This window comes from Danio rerio, chromosome 6, assembly GCF_052040795.2.
Source record: "Danio rerio strain M-AB ecotype USA chromosome 6, GRCz13ab, whole genome shotgun sequence".
Taxonomy (NCBI): Eukaryota; Metazoa; Chordata; class Actinopteri; order Cypriniformes; family Danionidae; genus Danio; species Danio rerio.
The window spans coordinates 19,067,510-19,087,112 of record NC_141026.1 but is presented as its reverse complement, the minus strand read 5'-3'; the positions used below and the strand labels follow the sequence as shown (position 1 = coordinate 19,087,112).

The 19,603-nt window shown below is 35.4% G+C and overlaps 2 protein-coding genes across 16 annotated transcripts in view; both read right to left on the bottom strand.

Moving 5' to 3' along the window:
• The window catches only part of LOC147843474 (uncharacterized), a 388,615-nt gene that overhangs the window by 135,616 nt on the left and 233,396 nt on the right, over positions 1-19,603 (bottom strand). The window lies entirely within an intron of this gene.
• slc19a1 (solute carrier family 19 member 1) overlaps positions 1-19,603 on the bottom strand; it is a 50,808-nt gene that overhangs the window by 5,022 nt on the left and 26,183 nt on the right. For 12 of the 15 annotated variants that reach the window (XM_087256996.1, XM_087256994.1, XM_087256988.1 and 9 more), the window contains exons 4-7: positions 16,029-16,630; positions 10,394-11,174; positions 1,039-1,231; positions 6-147 (exon numbers count right to left, since the gene is read on the bottom strand). In XM_087256996.1, the coding sequence (XP_087113122.1) occupies positions 6-147; positions 1,039-1,231; positions 10,394-11,174; positions 16,029-16,298 (1,386 nt within the window). In that variant the 5' untranslated portion in view covers positions 16,299-16,630. Of the gene's footprint in view, positions 1-5; positions 148-1,038; positions 1,232-10,393; positions 11,175-16,028; positions 16,631-17,133; positions 18,177-19,603 lie in introns of those variants that run through there. The other 3 variants (XM_087256989.1, XM_087256985.1, XM_087256999.1) reach the window with 3 other exon arrangements.

Below are 19,603 nucleotides of genomic sequence, written 5' to 3'. Positions count from 1 at the left end.
CAAACCTGAGAATGAACACTCAGTGCCAATCCCCTCTTATCTGCTACAATTATAGTGATGATGGCTTTCAGGATTGTTCCAAGAAAAGTGTTTACGCCAAACACTAAAGCGCATAGTTCCTTAGTGAGAGAGGACGCAATCTGGAAACTGAGAAGGAAAATATCAAAATTTAGGGACAAATTGCAGAACCTAAGCATCTGGATTGTTTAAAAAAAAGATTATTTTCTTTAAAGGGATTCATTTCCCTAGTGTTTTTTTTTTTAGATCAATCCAAGGGGCCTAGACAAAATTCAACAAACTTCAAGCTCTTACACTCTGTGACGTAAGCCAAATGTTTGTGCAGGTGCATAAAACTTATCTCCACCTTTTAACCCTTTGACTACCGGCCTACCAAACGGTTGACCAAAGAAACAGCTGTTTTTACTTGTTTAAATAATAACTGTTAAAGTCATTTAAGGAATGACTGTTTAAAATAATGGTTTACACACAGCATTGTTAGTTTACAAATAAAAATCAAACAAACAATCCTGTTGCACTACAACACTTGATTTTGGTTTTATTAAAAAAAAAAAAAGAAAACATGTTAAATGAGAATAAAGATGATTTAATAAAAAAATTTTATATTTTGAATATTGATTTAAATAAATTGCTCTTACACTTCATATTTTCAGAGTTTTCATAGTATATGCAATAAGCCCTGTACTTTTACCATAAACTGACATATCAACCATTTGGTAGAGGTTGATATTTTAGATATTTTGGGATGTGTTGAAAAAAAATACATTGAGTGTGTTAACTAGTGACATTAGGAGTTAAGAAATAAAATACAACAATTTTTTTCTTGGTGGGGTAGTCACTTCAAACAAAACAATGTATGCAATATGTTCAATGCCAGTTTTACTAAGATAACACATACTGTTTTTTAGATAATTACAAATAATTAATCAATATATATATATATATATATATATATATATATATATATATATATATATATATATATATATATATATATATATATATTTTGTGAAAACTTACATAGCAATGGGCACCAGGAACTGGTAGAAGCCTTTGAACAGAGCATATGCCACATAGCAAACCCAGATATCTTCGGTCATCCCCATGAGAAGAAGTAGAGCAGCTTGTGCAGCAGTAATCAATCCAATTACCAATTCAGACCAAAGATTCCATCGGATTTTTACATAGCCTGCTGCAAACGATGTGATCGCACCTATTGAGCACAAAGTGTATCTGTAAAAATCATGCAATGCTATCAGACAAACATCTATCCTCACTAAAGCTGCACGATATTGGAAAATTCTGACACTGTTTTGTTTTGCTGTGATATATATTGTAATATGAATATAATTTCACCCAATGATTTGTTTAGCTCTATTTGAAAAGATTTTAATCATTTAGATTGGTTTGGGTGATTGACTGAAGTGACTTGCTATGAAGTGCATTTGCATAAAATGTAATAAATTACAATCATATGACAAAAGAAAATTAAATAAACAGTGCTTTACGGTTTTCTGTGGAGTCTAACTGTATTTAAATATGAAAACAACAATCAGACATAAAATAACATGGTTATAATTGTATAACTATATACAATAATATCTTTATGTTTAAAAAAAATCTAATCCTGTGACATGACTATTGCGGAAACACACATTGCGATATGGATGCTCAGTCGATATATTGTTCAGCCCTATTTCTCACCACACCCAAATTTGTGTAAAAAATTGTGCAAACAGCTCTGGAAACGGCAAATAAATTATACTTCTGTGTTTACATCAAGGTTCTCAATTCCAAGTTCTGGTAAGCAATTTTTATTTTTTTTGATGACATTAGGCTTAGATTAAACATGTTTGAATGAGCTAATAAAGGTCGTTGGATTATAGGCTTCTGCTGGTATCAAATTTTCTTGTTGTGATTAATTGCAGAAGCTTTTTTACGATATGCAATATTATTATAATTTTGACCTAAGCTGCAAAAAGATTACAGGTATAATAAAGTAAATTACAGGTATAATGACCTAAGCTACAAAAAAGATAATGGGTATAATAACCAAAAAAATGCTTAGTCTATTGCTTTATTATGTATACGTGTATAGAGTACATAATTGTTTTAACCCATTTAAGCTGCAAAAAGATGATAAATATGGGATAAAGTACATTCAGGCAGTTATCACAGAATAAAGCCTGCTTATTTTGTGGCAAATAGCTGTGTAATAAACAGGATAAAGTATATCAAGGTGACTATTTTGGCAGCATCCTATTATTACACAGCTACTTGGCACAAAATGTAAAATATTGACAAACCGTGCCTGAGCCCGATTCAGAGCCCTCACACTTCTCAAACCAACCAGGAAACATGCCTGAGCACGGTTTGGATAACATAGTTTGAATACACCCTTAAAAGGCACTCTAAAAGTCTCAATAACAAATAAATGTTCACTCTATTTTGAAGTGCTTATGATATCTGTATAATGCATATTCATTATCTCTGTATATCGAATTACCAGATATTAACATATAAAATGTAAATATGGAAAAAACTACAAACTTTTCAGCACTAGGAATAAGAAATACTGGTTTGCATGTAATGCTGTTTTGTGTCTGCCAAGTGTGTATCATGCAGGTGTTCAAAGGTTGGAGAACATGAACTTTACTTGTTCCCACCAAATAGAAAACCATAATAGATGATGTAAACCTCTATTATGGCATTGACTAATGTGGAGACTTCAAGATCCTAATTTTAAAAACACAACTGTGACCTGTCAACTGTGCCAAATGTGCACAGATAAAGATGGATTTCAATTTGCAATGCATGCTGCATAAATTAAGCTAATTTGTTAAATAAAAAAGTGTCAAACTGTTCACAAACCATTTATTTTAATACTCCTATTATGTTTTCTTTGGAAAGCAGCCCTTTCATACAGTGTGTAATGTGGCTGGTTTTGTGATAGTCTGCAAAGTTTAAAAGATCAAAGTGCACAACAAATAAAGCTATTGTCTCCTATTAGAATGAATTGAAAAGAATATATGAAACAAAGGAAATATGCCATTCTATTTTCACTTCCGATAACTAATATGGTAGATCTATAACAATTAGCATAATGATCATCATTGGCTGTCTGCGAGCAATGTTTAGCTAGGGCTTGGTGATAAAACAATAATTGATATCACAATAGACTTTTTGTTGCTTGAGTCACATTCCAAATCACATTCAACAACCAAAAAGAAGTGCTTGAATTTAGTAAAGCACACAGATGTCTCAGTAGTTTAAAGCTAGATATAAGTGCTGAAAAACAGGAGACACTGTGCCATAAACAATCCAGCTAGACTCTAGCTAGCCAAAAGTTATAATCACTGAGGCTGTAAATATAATCTTATAGGGCTGCACTGCACACTACTGGGAATATATGAAACTTTGTTAAAGGGTTAGTTTTTATGTTATATATCATCTTCAGAATACAAATTTATACATTTTAGGTGAAATTTGAGAGCTCTCTCATCCTCCATACATACACAGTAAGGTTCCAACCTTGTTCAGATATCTGAAAGGTCCAAAAACATTCTCCAAACAGACCATGTGCAATGGCTGGGCATTACAGCAAAAAAAAAAAAATACGATTTAATGTTTTATATCATTTGATATCAATTATTATTGAATTTTTTTACAATCCATTTAGGAATATTAGGATTTTTATTAGGATTTAACCCCTTTAATTTAATTTACTAACATTACTAACATTACATTACTTTAATAGTCAAAAACAAAAATATAAACAAAAATATCTCATCTCGTGTCTTATAATAAAATAAACATAAGTGTTTAAGAGACTCTTAAACTTGATCAAAAAATGTTACAAAGTGTGCGCAACGGTAAAGTGTAAACATTGGACAAGCAAAGCAAACTTTAAGTTAGATCAACATCTGATAATGATGCAGTAAACCTCAAACTCCGTCAAAACAAATAATGATTATCAAATCTGAGCTTTCAATAAAAAAAAACAACGATTGTTATTCAATTACACATAGCAACATTACAAATTGTGAAGTTGAATGACTACATTACCCGCTACGCTAAAAAAATCTTTCAGACGTGCTAGTGGCAGTGATGCACAAAAAAAAAGCAACTCTGGCGACATCCCATGAGCATCTTTTTTTATTTACAATCTCCTCACTCCTGCTAGTCACAGCATTTTCAAGTGTGTTGTTGTTCTGACCTGAGGTGGCAATGATGCAACCCAACCAGAGTTCGTTCACATACTGAGTCTAAAATTAAGGTTAAAGCCAGAGCGTATGGTTTCATTCACCATTTTCAAAGCGATTTGAGCTCGTGCTCCCCTGGCATCTCTCGTAACTAGCCGACCATCAACCGTTTTCTCAGAGGATGACAAACAGACAAACCATTGCAGCTCTGATAATACAAGTTCTTATTTATAAAAATAATTAAAAAGCACTGCAGTGTTTGAGTGCTCTGTGTTTGTCTGAGGTAATAAATCCGTACTCACACTATGTACCCATCTCCCCTGACGGCCCACACTCACACTACATCCGGGCCTGGGCATGCTTACGTTGTCGACGCTGCACTGTTCAGTAAGCGCTCCTGCTCAACACAGTGAAGATTTCTTTAGTTATATCGTTGAAGTCATTTGATATGCAGCAACACGCAGTTAAATATTTAGCCGAAAAGATCTGCCACTTTTAACGCTCATAAGCAATCATAAAGTCTTCGTGCTGCAGGCATTAGGAGGTTTGCTGAAGGTGCGCAGCTGTCGTGCAGTGAGGGGTTTGCGTCTTTATTAAACTATGACAGTTTGTGTTCACTGAACAGTAAGAATGATTAAATAATTCATATTAAACGGTCCCTTAAAAGTCACGTCTCACTTTCAGTTTCGGGCTCAAGGCTGATTTATACTTCTGCGTCAAACGCCGGCGTATGCTACAGCGCTGACGCATAGCCCTTCGCCGTGGCTGACGTGCACGTTTAAAAATTGTAACTACACGTTGCAACAACGCGTAGCGCAAGCTCTGTGATTGGTCGGCTTGGTAGCGCTGACGAGTCTGGGCGGGACCGAGAGCCGCGCGAATGGCGCGACCCCGATGGAGCGATTGTTTACAAGTGTGGAGTCCCGTGAAGGAGCTCCAGATGGAAAGTTTTGCTTTGTGTTTACCTCATAGTCAAAGTTGTTGCACGTCCGCCGGTTCCTGCCTCAAAATGAGTGACTTTGAGCCACTTGTACATCCAGTAAGTGTTCAGGAAAAGCAAAACAACAGCGAAGAAACTCGACACAGAGGAACATTAACACCTCACTGCCAACTAGCGTTTCGGAAGTGTTAATGCAGACCAACAGAGACCGCACGCAGAAGTATAAATGGGTTACGCCGGTCACTTGACGCAGAAGTATAAACCAGGCTTTAGGCGTGTTTGCACTCACACACAAGCGTACTGCGCCAAAGTCCAAGTGAACCTGATTCAGTACACTCACACTTCTCAAACGATCAAGGAAACGGATCCACATCTTGTGTATAAACAGTGTGTAAGTGAGGCGCACTCTGCGCCGAACTTTAGACCGGGTTTGTTCTGGTCTAAAGAAAAGACTATTACAGTTTCTCAAAATAGCAACGCGCCAAACACGCCTGCTTTTTTAGACCAGAACGCCTATGGGCGCACATATGAGCGCAAATGCATTTGCTATTTAAACAGCTTGATGGAAAATGTCAAAACGACTCTTGCGCCAAGGTGAAACTAGCAAATAACAATTGCGTCACCCCTTGCGCCACATGGCGCCGGGTGTATGATATGGCCCCATATGTGCTTCGCTTACTATTTGCACGATCAAGCCACGCAACTTCATTGGAAATAACCCATAGCTTATTGGCATTCCCTGCAAGGTGCGCACTCAGCAGCTACATTTTAATAAAACTTGAGCGCTTCATACAGAAACCTCATACCAAACTTTTTTTTATCTTTACTGTCAATGGTGTTCGCTCAATACCAATGCAGTTTTATTGGCCCATCCCTACTATATGCCTTCAGTAATTCAATCAGAATATTATCAAGCTACGAGAATCCTTTTGTACACACTTAAAACAAAAATAATAGGGTAAGTAATTAATAACATAAAACACAATAAGTACTGCAACAGTATCATTTGCCTAAAGAAATGCTAACTTCATTGACTATTGTAATAATTTGCAATAATGTGATAAGATTATACTAAAGTAATCAGGAAACAGAAAATTTCATTAATCTAATTTAGTTTGTTTATTTGAAAAAATTTGTAAAGTGTCTAGTCAATATTTTGACTTTAAATTACTGACTTACTCGGCAGATATTCTGATACTTATCCTGTCATTTTCATTTGTCTCAACAAATGACCTTAAAATGGGTTTCTTAGCCATCAGGTAAACCTTTGGGCCTGGTCTAACCAATAGAAAATATAAAGTAAAGGTAAATACAAAGAATATAAAGATAGTAAGGCTTTATCTCATTGGTCAAAATTGGATAACCTATGCATGCAATACACAAGTTAAATTTATCGCACTTCTCTGCGATATGGATATTACATATGCTATTATCATTATTTTTCTATACATTGGGTTTCCCTAGTCTATTACACGCCATACCCAATATCTGCTAATTGTTTATGTTGAGACATTTCAGCATTTTCATGAGCGATTAGCCTAAAAATGCATCTGATTAGCCACTGTGTTCAAAGTTCAATAGATAAAATAATTATACAATAATTATAATAATTGGAACATTTATTACTCTAATCATACCACTGAGAATGACCTGGTTGGGGTAAATCAGCTAGTTTCATTATTGATATGGCATAACTGTCACTGCTGTTACGATCATAAAGTGTGTACAACTGCTGTAAACTGAGAAAGCCACCAAAGCTGAAAATCAAATAAAGTAGTGATCAAATGGTCAACAATCAACAACCAATGGATCTTTGACAAACAATAAGTCCCAGACCAGTCCTGGAGGTACAATTTCCTGCAGATTTTAGCTGCAACTTGTTTCAATACACCTGTTTGGAAGTTTGTAGTATGAAATTTTAATTAGCTAGTTAAGGGTGTGTTTGATTAAGGTAAAAGGTAAACTGTTCAGGACAGTGGCCCTACTGGGGAAAGACTGATCATACCTGGTGTTACATTCTAAACTACTGATGCCACATCTGGTCAAAACAATATCAGTTCTCAAAATGCCAGTCCAAATTTTAATTAAAATAACATACAAAATAAAACAGTACAACTTCACAATTTCAGCATTTCACCCCTTTGTTTCACTTGCAGTATTCCTCAGACTAACTCATGCTAGTAAAAAACAATTAGTATAATTATTCATATAAAACAATATACTGTAGCTTCAGCACAAACTGCCAAAACATTTTTTGTTTAAGCTCTCGACCAACTCAAATTGTCCCCATGAACCAGAAGCTGCGATTCTTATAATTTCATATTGTGATGTAGTTTATAGAGAAACGGAATTTTAAATAAGCAAACAGTGGGCGTGGCTTGTATTTTCTACTGCAGGCTTAGCAGATGTGGTAAAAGTAGGCATTACATTCAGAAGGATTGGAAAAGGGTTTTAGAAGAGTTATTATAACCTAAAAGACACTTTCTGCTCACCATATCTGTTTGTTGTCAAAACTGACAGTTGAAGCAGCTGGTTAAGTATGTTAGCTAAGGCTTTAGCAGATCACGGTTGATCCGTAATTCTTACAAAAGGGGAAGCCTTCACAAACTGAGGAGCGATCACAAACCGAAAGCGCCGAGAGCTTTAAAGTAGCCAGAAGTCATTCATTTTTAATGAGAACCAGCGGCGAGGAACAGCGCGGCGCGTCTTCTCCGGTGTGGCCGTCGTGGAGTTCAAATCAAGTCAACTTTATGGTATGAGCTATGACGCGGTTTGGCGGCAAGCAATCAGAATGAAGTAGTCCACCGCTTGAGAGGAGTTCCGAGAACACGGACCTGTGAACTTTGGTTCTGACCACAGTTGTTAATTAAAAATCGTGACGACGTGGGGCCCCCTAATCAAGCAGGGCCCCCCCGCGATGCATGCCCTGCGGACCCGTCCGCTACACCACTGCTTGTATCCAGTGATTAACAAATCTATACTATATATTAAAAAAAATGTATAAATTAAATTAGGGCTGTGCAATTAATCGAAAATCCAATTTCGATTTTGGCTTCAAAAGATTATGAAAAAGCATAAATCAAGATAAATGATTATTGCATCATATACCGCCCCCTTTCCAGCTGCACACATCTGTTGCTCCTAAAAGCGCGAAAGACCGCGTGCTTATGTGTGTGTGGCACATGCACACAGCCAGAAGCATGCCAGAAGCATGCGGCCGGTCAGCTTTTGGTCTCATTCGCACACTGAAGCAGGAATTATACTCACGCCTGGCGCCGAATCGCGCACCTCCGCTTACCGCGCGCGCACCACGCGAAACGGACGAGGCGCAGACATCTAGTCATCTTAATGTGAGCGTTTTAATGGTCAAATAGGTGTCAAAACGCAGTGTTTAGCGTTTATTCAAAATAACCCTCATTTGTGTAATAAACAAACGAGTTGAGGATCAAAAGACACGTGAAAGAGAAACCATTAAAGAGACAGCGCGCAATGTTGTTTTAATCATTAATCAAACAAAACAAGAAAATTCCTCTGCTCTTGACTGAAGGGTTTTTGTAGCTAAAGTTTTATTCTTACAGTGAAGATGCTTAAAGCACAGTTTGTTTCATATTTTTATTCTATTGTATTTATTTCTCTTTCCTTTGCAGGGAGGAAAATAATTGAATGTGTACATTGAAGTCAGAATTATTAGCCCTCCTGAATATTGACAACCCTTTTCCTGCCTAATTTCTGTTTAATGGAAAGAAGTTTTTTTTTAAACTTATTTCTGAACATAATAGTTTTGATATATCATTTCTGATTACTGATTTCTTTTATCTTTGCTATGATGACAGTACATAATATTTTTGAAGATATTTTTCTAAATACAAGCATTCAGATTAAAGTGCAATTCAAAGGCTTAATAAAGTTAATTCAGCAGTTCATTGTATAACAGTAGTTTCTTCTGCAGACAATCAAAAAATATATTGCTTAAAGGGGGCTAATAATATTGACCTTAAAATGGGTTTCAAAATATTTAAACCTGCTTTTATTCTAGCTAAAATAAAACAAATAAGCCTAGAAGAAAAATATTATAGGAAATACTATTAAAATTCCTTGCTCTGTTAAACATCATTTGGGAAATATTTATAAAAAAAAATAATAATAATTCTCAGGAGCGCTTATAATTTTGACTTCAACAGTAACCCCTACCCCAACCCTTTACCCAACCATCACAGTTATTAACGTCTACACCTTCCCTAAACCTAAACCCAACCATCATAGTTGTTAATGTCTACACCTACCCCAACCCTTAACCAACCATCACAGTTATTAACGTCTACACCTACTCCAATCCTAAACCCAACCATCACAGTTATAAACATCTATACCTACCCTAACCCTTAACCAACCATCACAGTTATTAACGTCTACCACTACCCTAATCCTAAATCCAACCATCACAGTTATAAACATCTACACCTTTCCTAAACCTAACCATCAGTTATTACTGTCTACACCTTCCCTAAACCTAAACTCAACTATCATAGTTATTAACGCATACACCTACCCCAACCCTTAACCCAACCGTCACAGTTATTAATGTCTACACCTACCCCAACCCTTAACCCAACCATCACATTTATTAACGTCTACACCTTCCCTAAACCTAAACCCTACCATCATGGTTATTAATGTACAGCCGCGAGTTGATGATGCTTTCATACTTGACACGCTCACCATTGTACTGTTATTTGCAATGACAAGGGAGACGACAAGTAGACTAACTGTCATGACAAAACAGATGAAGAAGTCAGCGGTGGAGTTGCATGAGTTGCTAAATGGATGTTTATATAAAGTAAATCAAATGACTTGGTATTGGATAAGTTTGGAGAAATCTCATGAAAACATTGGCGAAAATGTTCTCTGTTAAGTGTTTCCGCCATCTTGCCAAAACATCTTGTTGGGTTCGATGGGATGTCGATAACATCTAGTTACGCCTTTCATCTTACGCCCCAGTCTTGCAGTCTGCAGACAGATACACTTGGAATTGTCTGCATCCCGGTGCATCGAAGAAATAATTAATTTTGACACCCCTGCTGATTAGTTATTTAAATTGTCTGTGGTGAAGTCAGATTAGCACTGAAAATGTTCACAAGAAGAGACATTTTTATGCATTTCAATTGACTTAAAATGCATTGTTACATCCCTATGAACACATAAAGCAACTACAACAAGCAATGATCCATCTTACCAAGTAATGTAGAGGCGGCTTCGACTGCTCCATTGTAGACATTCTTGTTCTCTGTAGCAGGGTAGACTTTATTCCATAGGATGTGCACGTAAAACAAAACTAAATAATAACCAGTGGAATTGAACACCCACCACAAACTCCAAAGTCTTAAACTAGGCACTTTTACAACGTGCTTTAACTCCTTCAGCATCCCAACAAACACTGAATTAGTCCAGGAAGGGGAACTGCGGTTGGTGTCCATCCCTTCCACAATGCCGTCCTTCTCTTCGGGCTTCATTTTGGCTAATTCTGACTTAGCTGCTTCCTTCCTTTCCTCCTCCATACGGGCTTTGTTGAAAAACATGCTACGCTTGGGCCATGGCAGGCAGAAGGACAAGAGTAGTCCAAAAGAGACAAAGCCCAGAGAGACGGCACTTAACATTGTGTATGAAATACCTCCAAGAGACACACACATCTGACCCAGCACAGAGCTTGTGAAGACTCCCATGAGCACTGATGAGCGGGAATAGCTTGCTACTCGCTGGTAAACAGTTGCTGGAACCAGTGAGAAGATGTATGAGGAGTACGCCACACGGGCAGCCATGGTGATGCCATAAAAAAACTCCATAAACTGCATCTCCAGCAATGAGTTGCCCAAAAGCAGCAAGAGCCAAATAGAAACATGACTCAAGCTCTGGAGGACCAGCACAGGTTTGTAGCGTAGGTAATCTGTCAGCAGAAACACTGGTACCAGCACTACCATGTAAGAATATGAGAGAACTGGATTGATTTCATTGGTCACCTGCAAAGATCAAAGAAAGTCATTATATCATCTGAGATGGGATAAACAGAGACCAAATATCATTGAAATGCTAAATAAATGTAACATCACCATGAAAATAGACCATAAAATACTTGCCTTTACTACTAGAAATGTCAATAGTCAAATTGTAAATGCCTGGTTTTACGTTTTACCTACATTGGGTATGTTTACATGGACACCAATAATCAGATTTTAATATGATTAAGACAATACTCTGATTAAGAAGCTATCATGTAAACAGCGATTTTTGATTATTTTAATATAACTAAAGTCATAATCGAACTAAAGAGAAATCGATTTAAGACGTGGAGCCAATTTTAGTCGCATTATTGGAATGCAGTACAGATATGTAAACACCTTAATAAAACTTTTACTGTCGTGTAGGACTTTTGCCGCATTTTGTGACAAGATCGAATCAGTGAAGGAACACAGACACCTACATCTCAAAATGCGGAGGGTTTTCTTTTCCCATAAGGTGTGCGGTCTCACATTCAATTAAAACAGTCCTTCCAGGGGTTCATAGTTGCATCCAATATCTCGTTTCTCACCGGGGGCATACATTGAAAAGCATAAAAAGTTTGATAGTGTCAAACTGCAGTTAATGTCGAAAAATTTTAAATGAAACACCCGAAATTTCAAGAAACTCTGGAGAAAATATGGATAGCGTGGTGACACAATAACGTTAATCGAATTATGTGCTTTAACTAAGGACGTTATTTGCAATTCCGATTTCTGCTGAAATATTTTGAATTATTTATGACTAAAACCTTAATATGTGAAATAAAAAATAATATCTTTTTAACTTTTATTTGATGTTTAAAATGCTAATTTAATTAGATCCATTTTATTTGGTAAACAAAGCAAGTCTCTCATATAATACAGTATATCTACTAAAAGACAGAAAATATATCTTTACAATCTATATTGTACATAAATCAGATGAACGTTTTTTTATATTAGTCAATAATATTATCTGCGGAATTCTGCGTGCGTAGATTCCGTGTGGGCCTAGCTATAACATGGGATCAGGAATAGGTTTTCACATTAATAATTTTTTCAGGCACAATTAAAAAATTCTAAATAAAGAACTTTAATAAAATTAGGTTATTTTCAAAAATACATTTGTAGCCTAAAATGAATGCCATTTTAGCTTTTTTATTTAGTAAATGTATGTATATAATTTTATTTAGTAAATAACATATTTTCCATTTAGGCCACTTGAATAGAATTCACCTCAATTTATTTCAGGCTACCAAAAACTGAGTGCCTACCCGAAAAGCTATCAGGGACTCTGACATTTTGCGATGCCTGATTTTTATTTTCACTTAAATTTAGTCATAGGTTGAGTGTAGGGGGTGGCAGAGCCCACTGATTTTGTCAAAGACATGGATTTAATGAAAAATATAAATTTTGAATTGTCTAATTTTATTTGCATTCTGTTATTTAAATGTGTACATTAAAGCAAAAAAAAAAATATATATATATATATATATTTAAAAATAACTGTATACAATCATTTAAACACCCACAACTGAAACTACTGATGTCTCAAACTCTAATTCTTCTACTGATGCAATAGCCTTGAGCGTAACATGTGATCCTGTGTTCATCTGTGAAAAAAACAGTATCTGTCCAAGCTCCTATGCAAGCTTTAAAGCGATGTTCTAGACACAGTTGGACCTAGGATTTTTTAGCCGCCAGTGGAAAAAGTCATGAGGCTTGAATATTTCATAACATTTCATAACTAAAACAAGAGGAAATGAAAATTCTGCCAATCCTTTGAAAACAGTTTACAAAAAACATGTACATAAGTGTGTTTTTAACATTTCATATAAAGTAGCCCCATGCTAATCGCATCGAAGAAAGAAACATATATTCTATGAGTTAGTTTAAAAAGTAGAAACATGGTATATTTTATTTTTTTTAAATCAGTAATCATGGTCTACCAGAAGGTGTCCTTAAAGGCATAAATGTGAAACTCTGGCATTTAATGCACATCACTAATCCAGTTATAACCATACCATATAGGCGTGGGCTGGTATAAGATTGTAACGGTATGATAACCTTGAATAAAAATATCACGGTTTCACAGTATTGTGATTATTGCTCTATAATATGTTCTTGGTAAATGTCTGGGTAAAAAAAAAAAAAAACTTTTCCCCATTGAACACAATATTTTTTATTTTAAAGGTTCAGGACACCCTGGAGAACTTTCTTTTTATATTAACAGATTTGTGTGTGTTGAGCATCAGTTAAGACAATGTTAGCACCTGTTAGCTTTAATTGTGGGGAAAACTGGATAATTTTGAGCTTTTGTCAGCTAATTTCAGCTTCCAGGTTTAAAAAGATTTTGGGGGCGGGATCAAAATCGGCGACGTAGCGCAGTACTGCAAGTGCAATGATGACGCGTCAGTTTCTCATTATTATTCATAGCGGAGTTTTCTTATCCTATGAGAAGAGCCGGCTGCTTAATTATTCATGAGACCTGCCAGAGTCAAGCCATGATCCACGGGGTTTGTTGCATGTTTTCCCCCGTGATCTTGTCAGGGCCGATCATACAGCAAAGCTGTGTGTGTGCTGCTAGCATTTTTGTCGGGAGAGCAGCACGAGAATTAGAGAATGGTGGACGCTGTCTTTTATCAGGAGTTCGTTCACATTCAGACACATCACTGTGCTGCTGTGTTTGCCTAAATCCTCCAGATTACCAGCAGGGCTAATGGTTAAAATAGACAGGTCAGGAGACCTGCTGCACTGAGTCTGCTGGATACGGGGATTGAGGGAGAAGTCCTCATTTATAGGGTTTACATGAACACACTTATCTTTATATTGATATAAATTGTGGTTATGTGTATATGAAATTACGAATAACAAATGTAGCAGGGCCTTAAATCACTGTTCATTTCTTTGCATTTTAACTTTGTAAACTATAAACTCATGCGTCTCCTCACGGTTTGTCGTATTTTGTGAGCTAACTTAGCTTCGTTCGCTCACGTTCTCCCCTGGTGGCCACGCCCACTCCTGCCCGATGCTCGCGGAGCGCTACGCCCATTAATCATGCATCTTTTGAAAAAATTCTGAAGTAGACTTTAACCGAAAGTGGGGGGTGTCATGGTCCTTTAAAAAACATTTAAAATATAAGATTTTGTTGCCCTAAAAAAACTAAATAGTAGCAAAAATAACGTTAAAAACATTACATATATCATAGGAACGATATAACAGAAAATTATGGCAGTTTTAAAACCTTCACTTTTCCAAACCATGGTAATCCTTTATTGTCCCATGCCTAGAACCATCAACCCTTGTATACATCCAGAATCTTTGTATTTCACTTGAGTTGTAAATTTACTTAACAAGTATATAAACTGTTCATATTTCTCAAAGATGTTTTGATTTTAGAGTATCAGGCTAAATACTTCCTTAGGCCAATGATAAAAAATAAATTAATTTAAAAAACGCATAAACAATCCCTACTTTGCATAATGCATAATTTAGACATGCATTTAGTTAACCAAGCAAGCAGGTCTCAAGCAACATGCAGAAAAACAGTTTTTGACTGTACTTATATGCAATAATATCACGTAATGTAAAAAAGAACTTGGGGGAAAGTGTTTTGTCCCACTTTATATTACGTGGCCTTAGCTAACATGTACTTACACTGAAATTACTAATTTGTTACAATGTACTATATGAGCATATAATTACATCTGTAATTGATTTCTGTATTTACACCTGTATTTACACTGTTGTTGACCATTCCTTACACCCTAACCTACCCTTAAACTTCCCCATAATCTCAAACCTATCTCTAACCCTACCCAAATCACACATCAATAGCTTCAGATGTGTTCTGCAATATATTATGAACACAGTAAGTACATTGTATTTATTTTTTTGATGCAAGTACCTAGAGCAGGGGTCATCAATCCTGGTCCTGGAGGGCCGGTGTCCCTGCAGGGTTTAGCTCCATCTTGCCTCAACACACTTGCCTGGATGTTTCAAGTATACCTTGTAAGACCTTGATTAGCTTGTTCAGGTGTGTTTGATTAGGGTTGGAGATAAAATCTGCAGGACACCGGCCCTCCAGGAACAAGTTTGGTGACCACTGACCTAGAGGTCAAGGTAACTTAATGTGACTTATTATAAAGTACAATACAAAGCACTAAGTGTTAAGTGTGGCTTTAGCCAAACCAGCAGCACAAGCCTAATTAGAAAAATATTCAATTAGAGTCTGATTAACATCAGGGTGAATTAACTTGAGGATTTTCAACCAATTAAAAAATATAGCAATCTTGTGGTGAACAGCTCTAATGTAATAAATCAGCCTGATTTAAAATCACTAAAATTTTGGCTAAATCAGCAGCACTAGCCTAATTAGAAAAATGTCCAGTTCAGTAAATATCAAGAGCAGCAGAGGTAGGGGAAATTCATTTGAGGATTTGCAGAAGATTTTTATAAAGGTAATCTTATGGTCAATAACTCCAATGTAATAAGTCAGCATAATTTAGTTCAGTTCAGTCTTCCCCAGCAAATCTGACCCACTTTGGAGGAATGTGAACTCTGACCACATTCACATGGCTTGCCAGACCCCAGCAGCTGTGTCACAGTTTGAAGTCCAAAATTCACAATCATAATTGTGATTATAATTGTGCATCAACTAGATTTTGGCAACAAAATAAATACATACTGTGACCTGTAAATGCTCTTTCAAGTTTCGGTGTTTACAAAATGTGTCTTACTTTAATATGTCAGATACTAATACTAAGTCTATAAGTTTACATTTCAATATTTAACAAAATAAATCAAAATTAAATTAGAAATAGAAAAACACTACACCTGTTCTCTAGTGAAGTTCTTCTCTGTACTGAGCAGGTACGGTGTGATAAACGGCTCCCCTGGCTTGAGCTGCACCATGAAGCCGTAGAAACAGAGATAAACCACAGACCACATCCAGGTTCTGGTCTTTTGCGTTTGGGCTTCCAGGTCTTCCTTGGTTTCAAGGATGACTGACTCTGGAGCCACATTTTCCACAGGTTGTCCATTCTCATCAGTCATGTTCTCCTTAACATCCTCTGTCCTTTCGTTGGATGTACTCTCTTCCACCATGTTACAGCAATACTGATGCTTAATTATTAGCAATAATGTAGTGTAATGTACAAAATGCTGGAGGAATGTTGATCCTCAAAGGTAATATCTGAAGGCTTAGCACTTTTCACAGATTGTTGACAAGTAAGCGAATGCACTAGCCAGTAAATCTTAAGGCATGTGCTGTGTTAAAGATTACTGGAGGCTGAGAAAGCCTTTTACAATGACTCTGCAATTCATTAAACGGCTACAAGATGACATTTTCTGTGTGCAAGTAAATTCCAGCATTCACCTTTGTCCAACTTCTAACACCGACTGAAAAGTGCTACCTTACTGGACAGCACATTGTGACTCTGTAAAACAATATAATAGAAAACAAACTGTTAATTACTCAATACAAAACTAAACAGATGTCAAATACACATACAGTGCTCAGCATAACTGAGTACACCCCATTTTGAAAATGAATATTTTATCCATTTCTCAGTAGCTATAAGCAATGTATTTTGTGCATTCAAACACAACAGATTTATTAAACAGATATATTTGTTAAAACAATATTATAGACACCAAACATATTTAGAAATTGAAAGATAATACAATTAAATTCAAGCTAAATATTGCAAATAAGCTACAGATTGGCTTCAGTACTGACTAATCTAATGTATATGCACAAATATAATATTGTATACCTTCCTATTAAAAATATGAATTTAAAAGAGAGATTTAAGAGGGGTGTACTTATATATGCTGAGCACTGTATAACCAAAAACGTTTTTCGGATCCTCACAAGTCAGTGATTTGATTTCATAATTTTACAAAATAAACATAAAATACTGAACATATATACACAAACCTGAAATCCTTCATTGAGGTAAAGTTGGTTTTATTTTCCCATTCATTGACAAATTGTGTGACATGTTCCCTTTATTATTGTTTACCATTGTACTTTGAATATTTAGTTTGAAATCACATGCAAGTATGTCTTGAAAACAACATTAGCACTATTTATTTGACTGAACAATGTTGTACTTTTTTAATAGTCATTTGTTGCTTTTCACTATTTGGAATTTGTAAGGAACACTTTCCTGAAATTATATTATTAATAATAAAGTACGAATATGAATATAAAACCAACATTACCTTAATAAATCCCTCCACGTATAAGAACATGTATAACGGCCTGTCAAATGATTTTCAGAAATGAGCACCTTGTTCTAACGTTGAAGCATAAAAACGCATTATAAACACGTCGTTATACAGTAACGACACACATAGAGGTAAAGTTGGTTTTATATTCGCACATTCGGACTTTACCTTAATAATATAACTTCATAAGTGTTAACGTTATTTGCAAACTCTAAATAGCGAAATCATATAAGCAGCCAATTACTATCAAAGTACAGCATTGCTCACAGTCAAATAAACAGTGTTAATGTTGTTTTCAAGTCATACTTGCATGCTAATTCAGATCGAATATTCAAAGCAACATGGTAAACAATATAGAGACTTCTAAATTAACGAATGTGTGAATATAAAACCAACTTTACCTCTATACGACACCCTGACTGCTTGTACTCCTTAATCACGTCAAACACTGCAATGTCAGCTCTTACAAATCGCATGACCAAGTCTGTTTGATATTACGAAACAGTATGTTGTAGTATCTCTGTTGTTTGCATAAATCACAATCATTTGCAAATCTGAATTAAGTTGGCTTGAGTTAAACTTGCCTGTTGTTTTCCTTGTCAACAGATTTAATCCTTTCGTGTTCAGGCTATCGATAAACTAATAATTTATGCAACGGAATATAATAAAGTGCAAATTAGTTTTAAAACGCGACAAACTTTAACCCATCAACACGAGACATGTCCCAGATATGACAGTGTGAGGAGATCTGTCTTAAAATCCACGAGACATATGCATGCCTACAGCCGCGCGCGCGCGGATGACTGCGCATGCGTACCGGATGTTTATTTTGAACGAATGGTAGGCTGCTTGAATCTTTAAAACGTGTATAAAGCTCCCCCTAGTGTCTGTAAAGGGGCGATCAGTAACCAGTAATCATGTATGCTCTTTCAGTAAATATTTTAATGATAATATTGACCAGCTTAAATAAATAAATAAATAAATAAATAAATAAATAAATAAATAAATAAATAAATAAATAAATAAATAAATAAAGCTTAGTGAACAGTGACCAGCTTAAACAAAATACTTAAATACAAACACATAAGTAAATAATGAAGAAATAAATCCAAACAGTGAAGATCATCAACACATACTTCAAATTTGTTACAGTCATGTTTAAAAGTCATAGTTTACAGAGGAATGAAAATGCACATCCTACTTAAGTGGTTCCAAACCTTTATGAGTTTGTTTTTTTCTGTTTTAAAAAAGAAAATTTAAAGAAAGCTATAAACCTGTAACCATGAATTGCTCTACTAGAAAAAACAAACTCTATTAAAGTCAGTGGTTACGAGATTCTAACTTTGTGTGTGTGTTTAACAGAAGAATGAAACAGGTTTGGAACAAGTGAAGAGAATTTTCAGTTTTGAACTATCATTTAATAAATTGCAGGGGATGATATACACTCATATAAGACCATAAATAGTGTGTCAAATATTTTTTTTATCTTTGGTAACTATTTTTCAGGTGGAGCTAATATTAGGTAAATGTAAAATAAGTAAAGTGAATATATTTTGATTGTCATTAAATCTTAACAACACATTTATTACATTGTTATTAGTGTATTCATTAAAGATACAGCAAAACTTTATATGCTCTGAAGCTGTCCAGTTTTGGAGACATTCAGAAAGTTTGTTATTGCAACATCTTCTGAACTATCAAATAGATCCAGATCCTAAAATTTGGCTATTAGGTGATATCAGTTTACTTCAATTGATCAACCACAAAAGCTATTTTATTTGGATTTTTGCAACCACTACAGCAAAAAAAAAAAAAAGTATACTTAAAAAAAATTTAAATCTGAGAACCCCCTGAGAGAAAACAGTGGATCAATGAGCTTGTATCTTATAGTACCTCTGAGAAAATTCTGTCAAACAAAAACCCACAGACTTTGACTATATTTGGGGCCATTTTCTTGACACATTACCTGTGTTAGACTTTAATAATTGATTATTTCGTATAATATATGTTATTTTGGCTAGTCTTTTTGCTGTTGTTGATGTAGTAGTTACTTACTCTTATTTTATGACACTGTTAAAATTCAGGGTTTTTTATTATTAACATCAACCATTGCAACTATCTTTACATTACATTAAAATGAGAAATGTTTCGACAAACATTTCATTTGCTAATTGTTT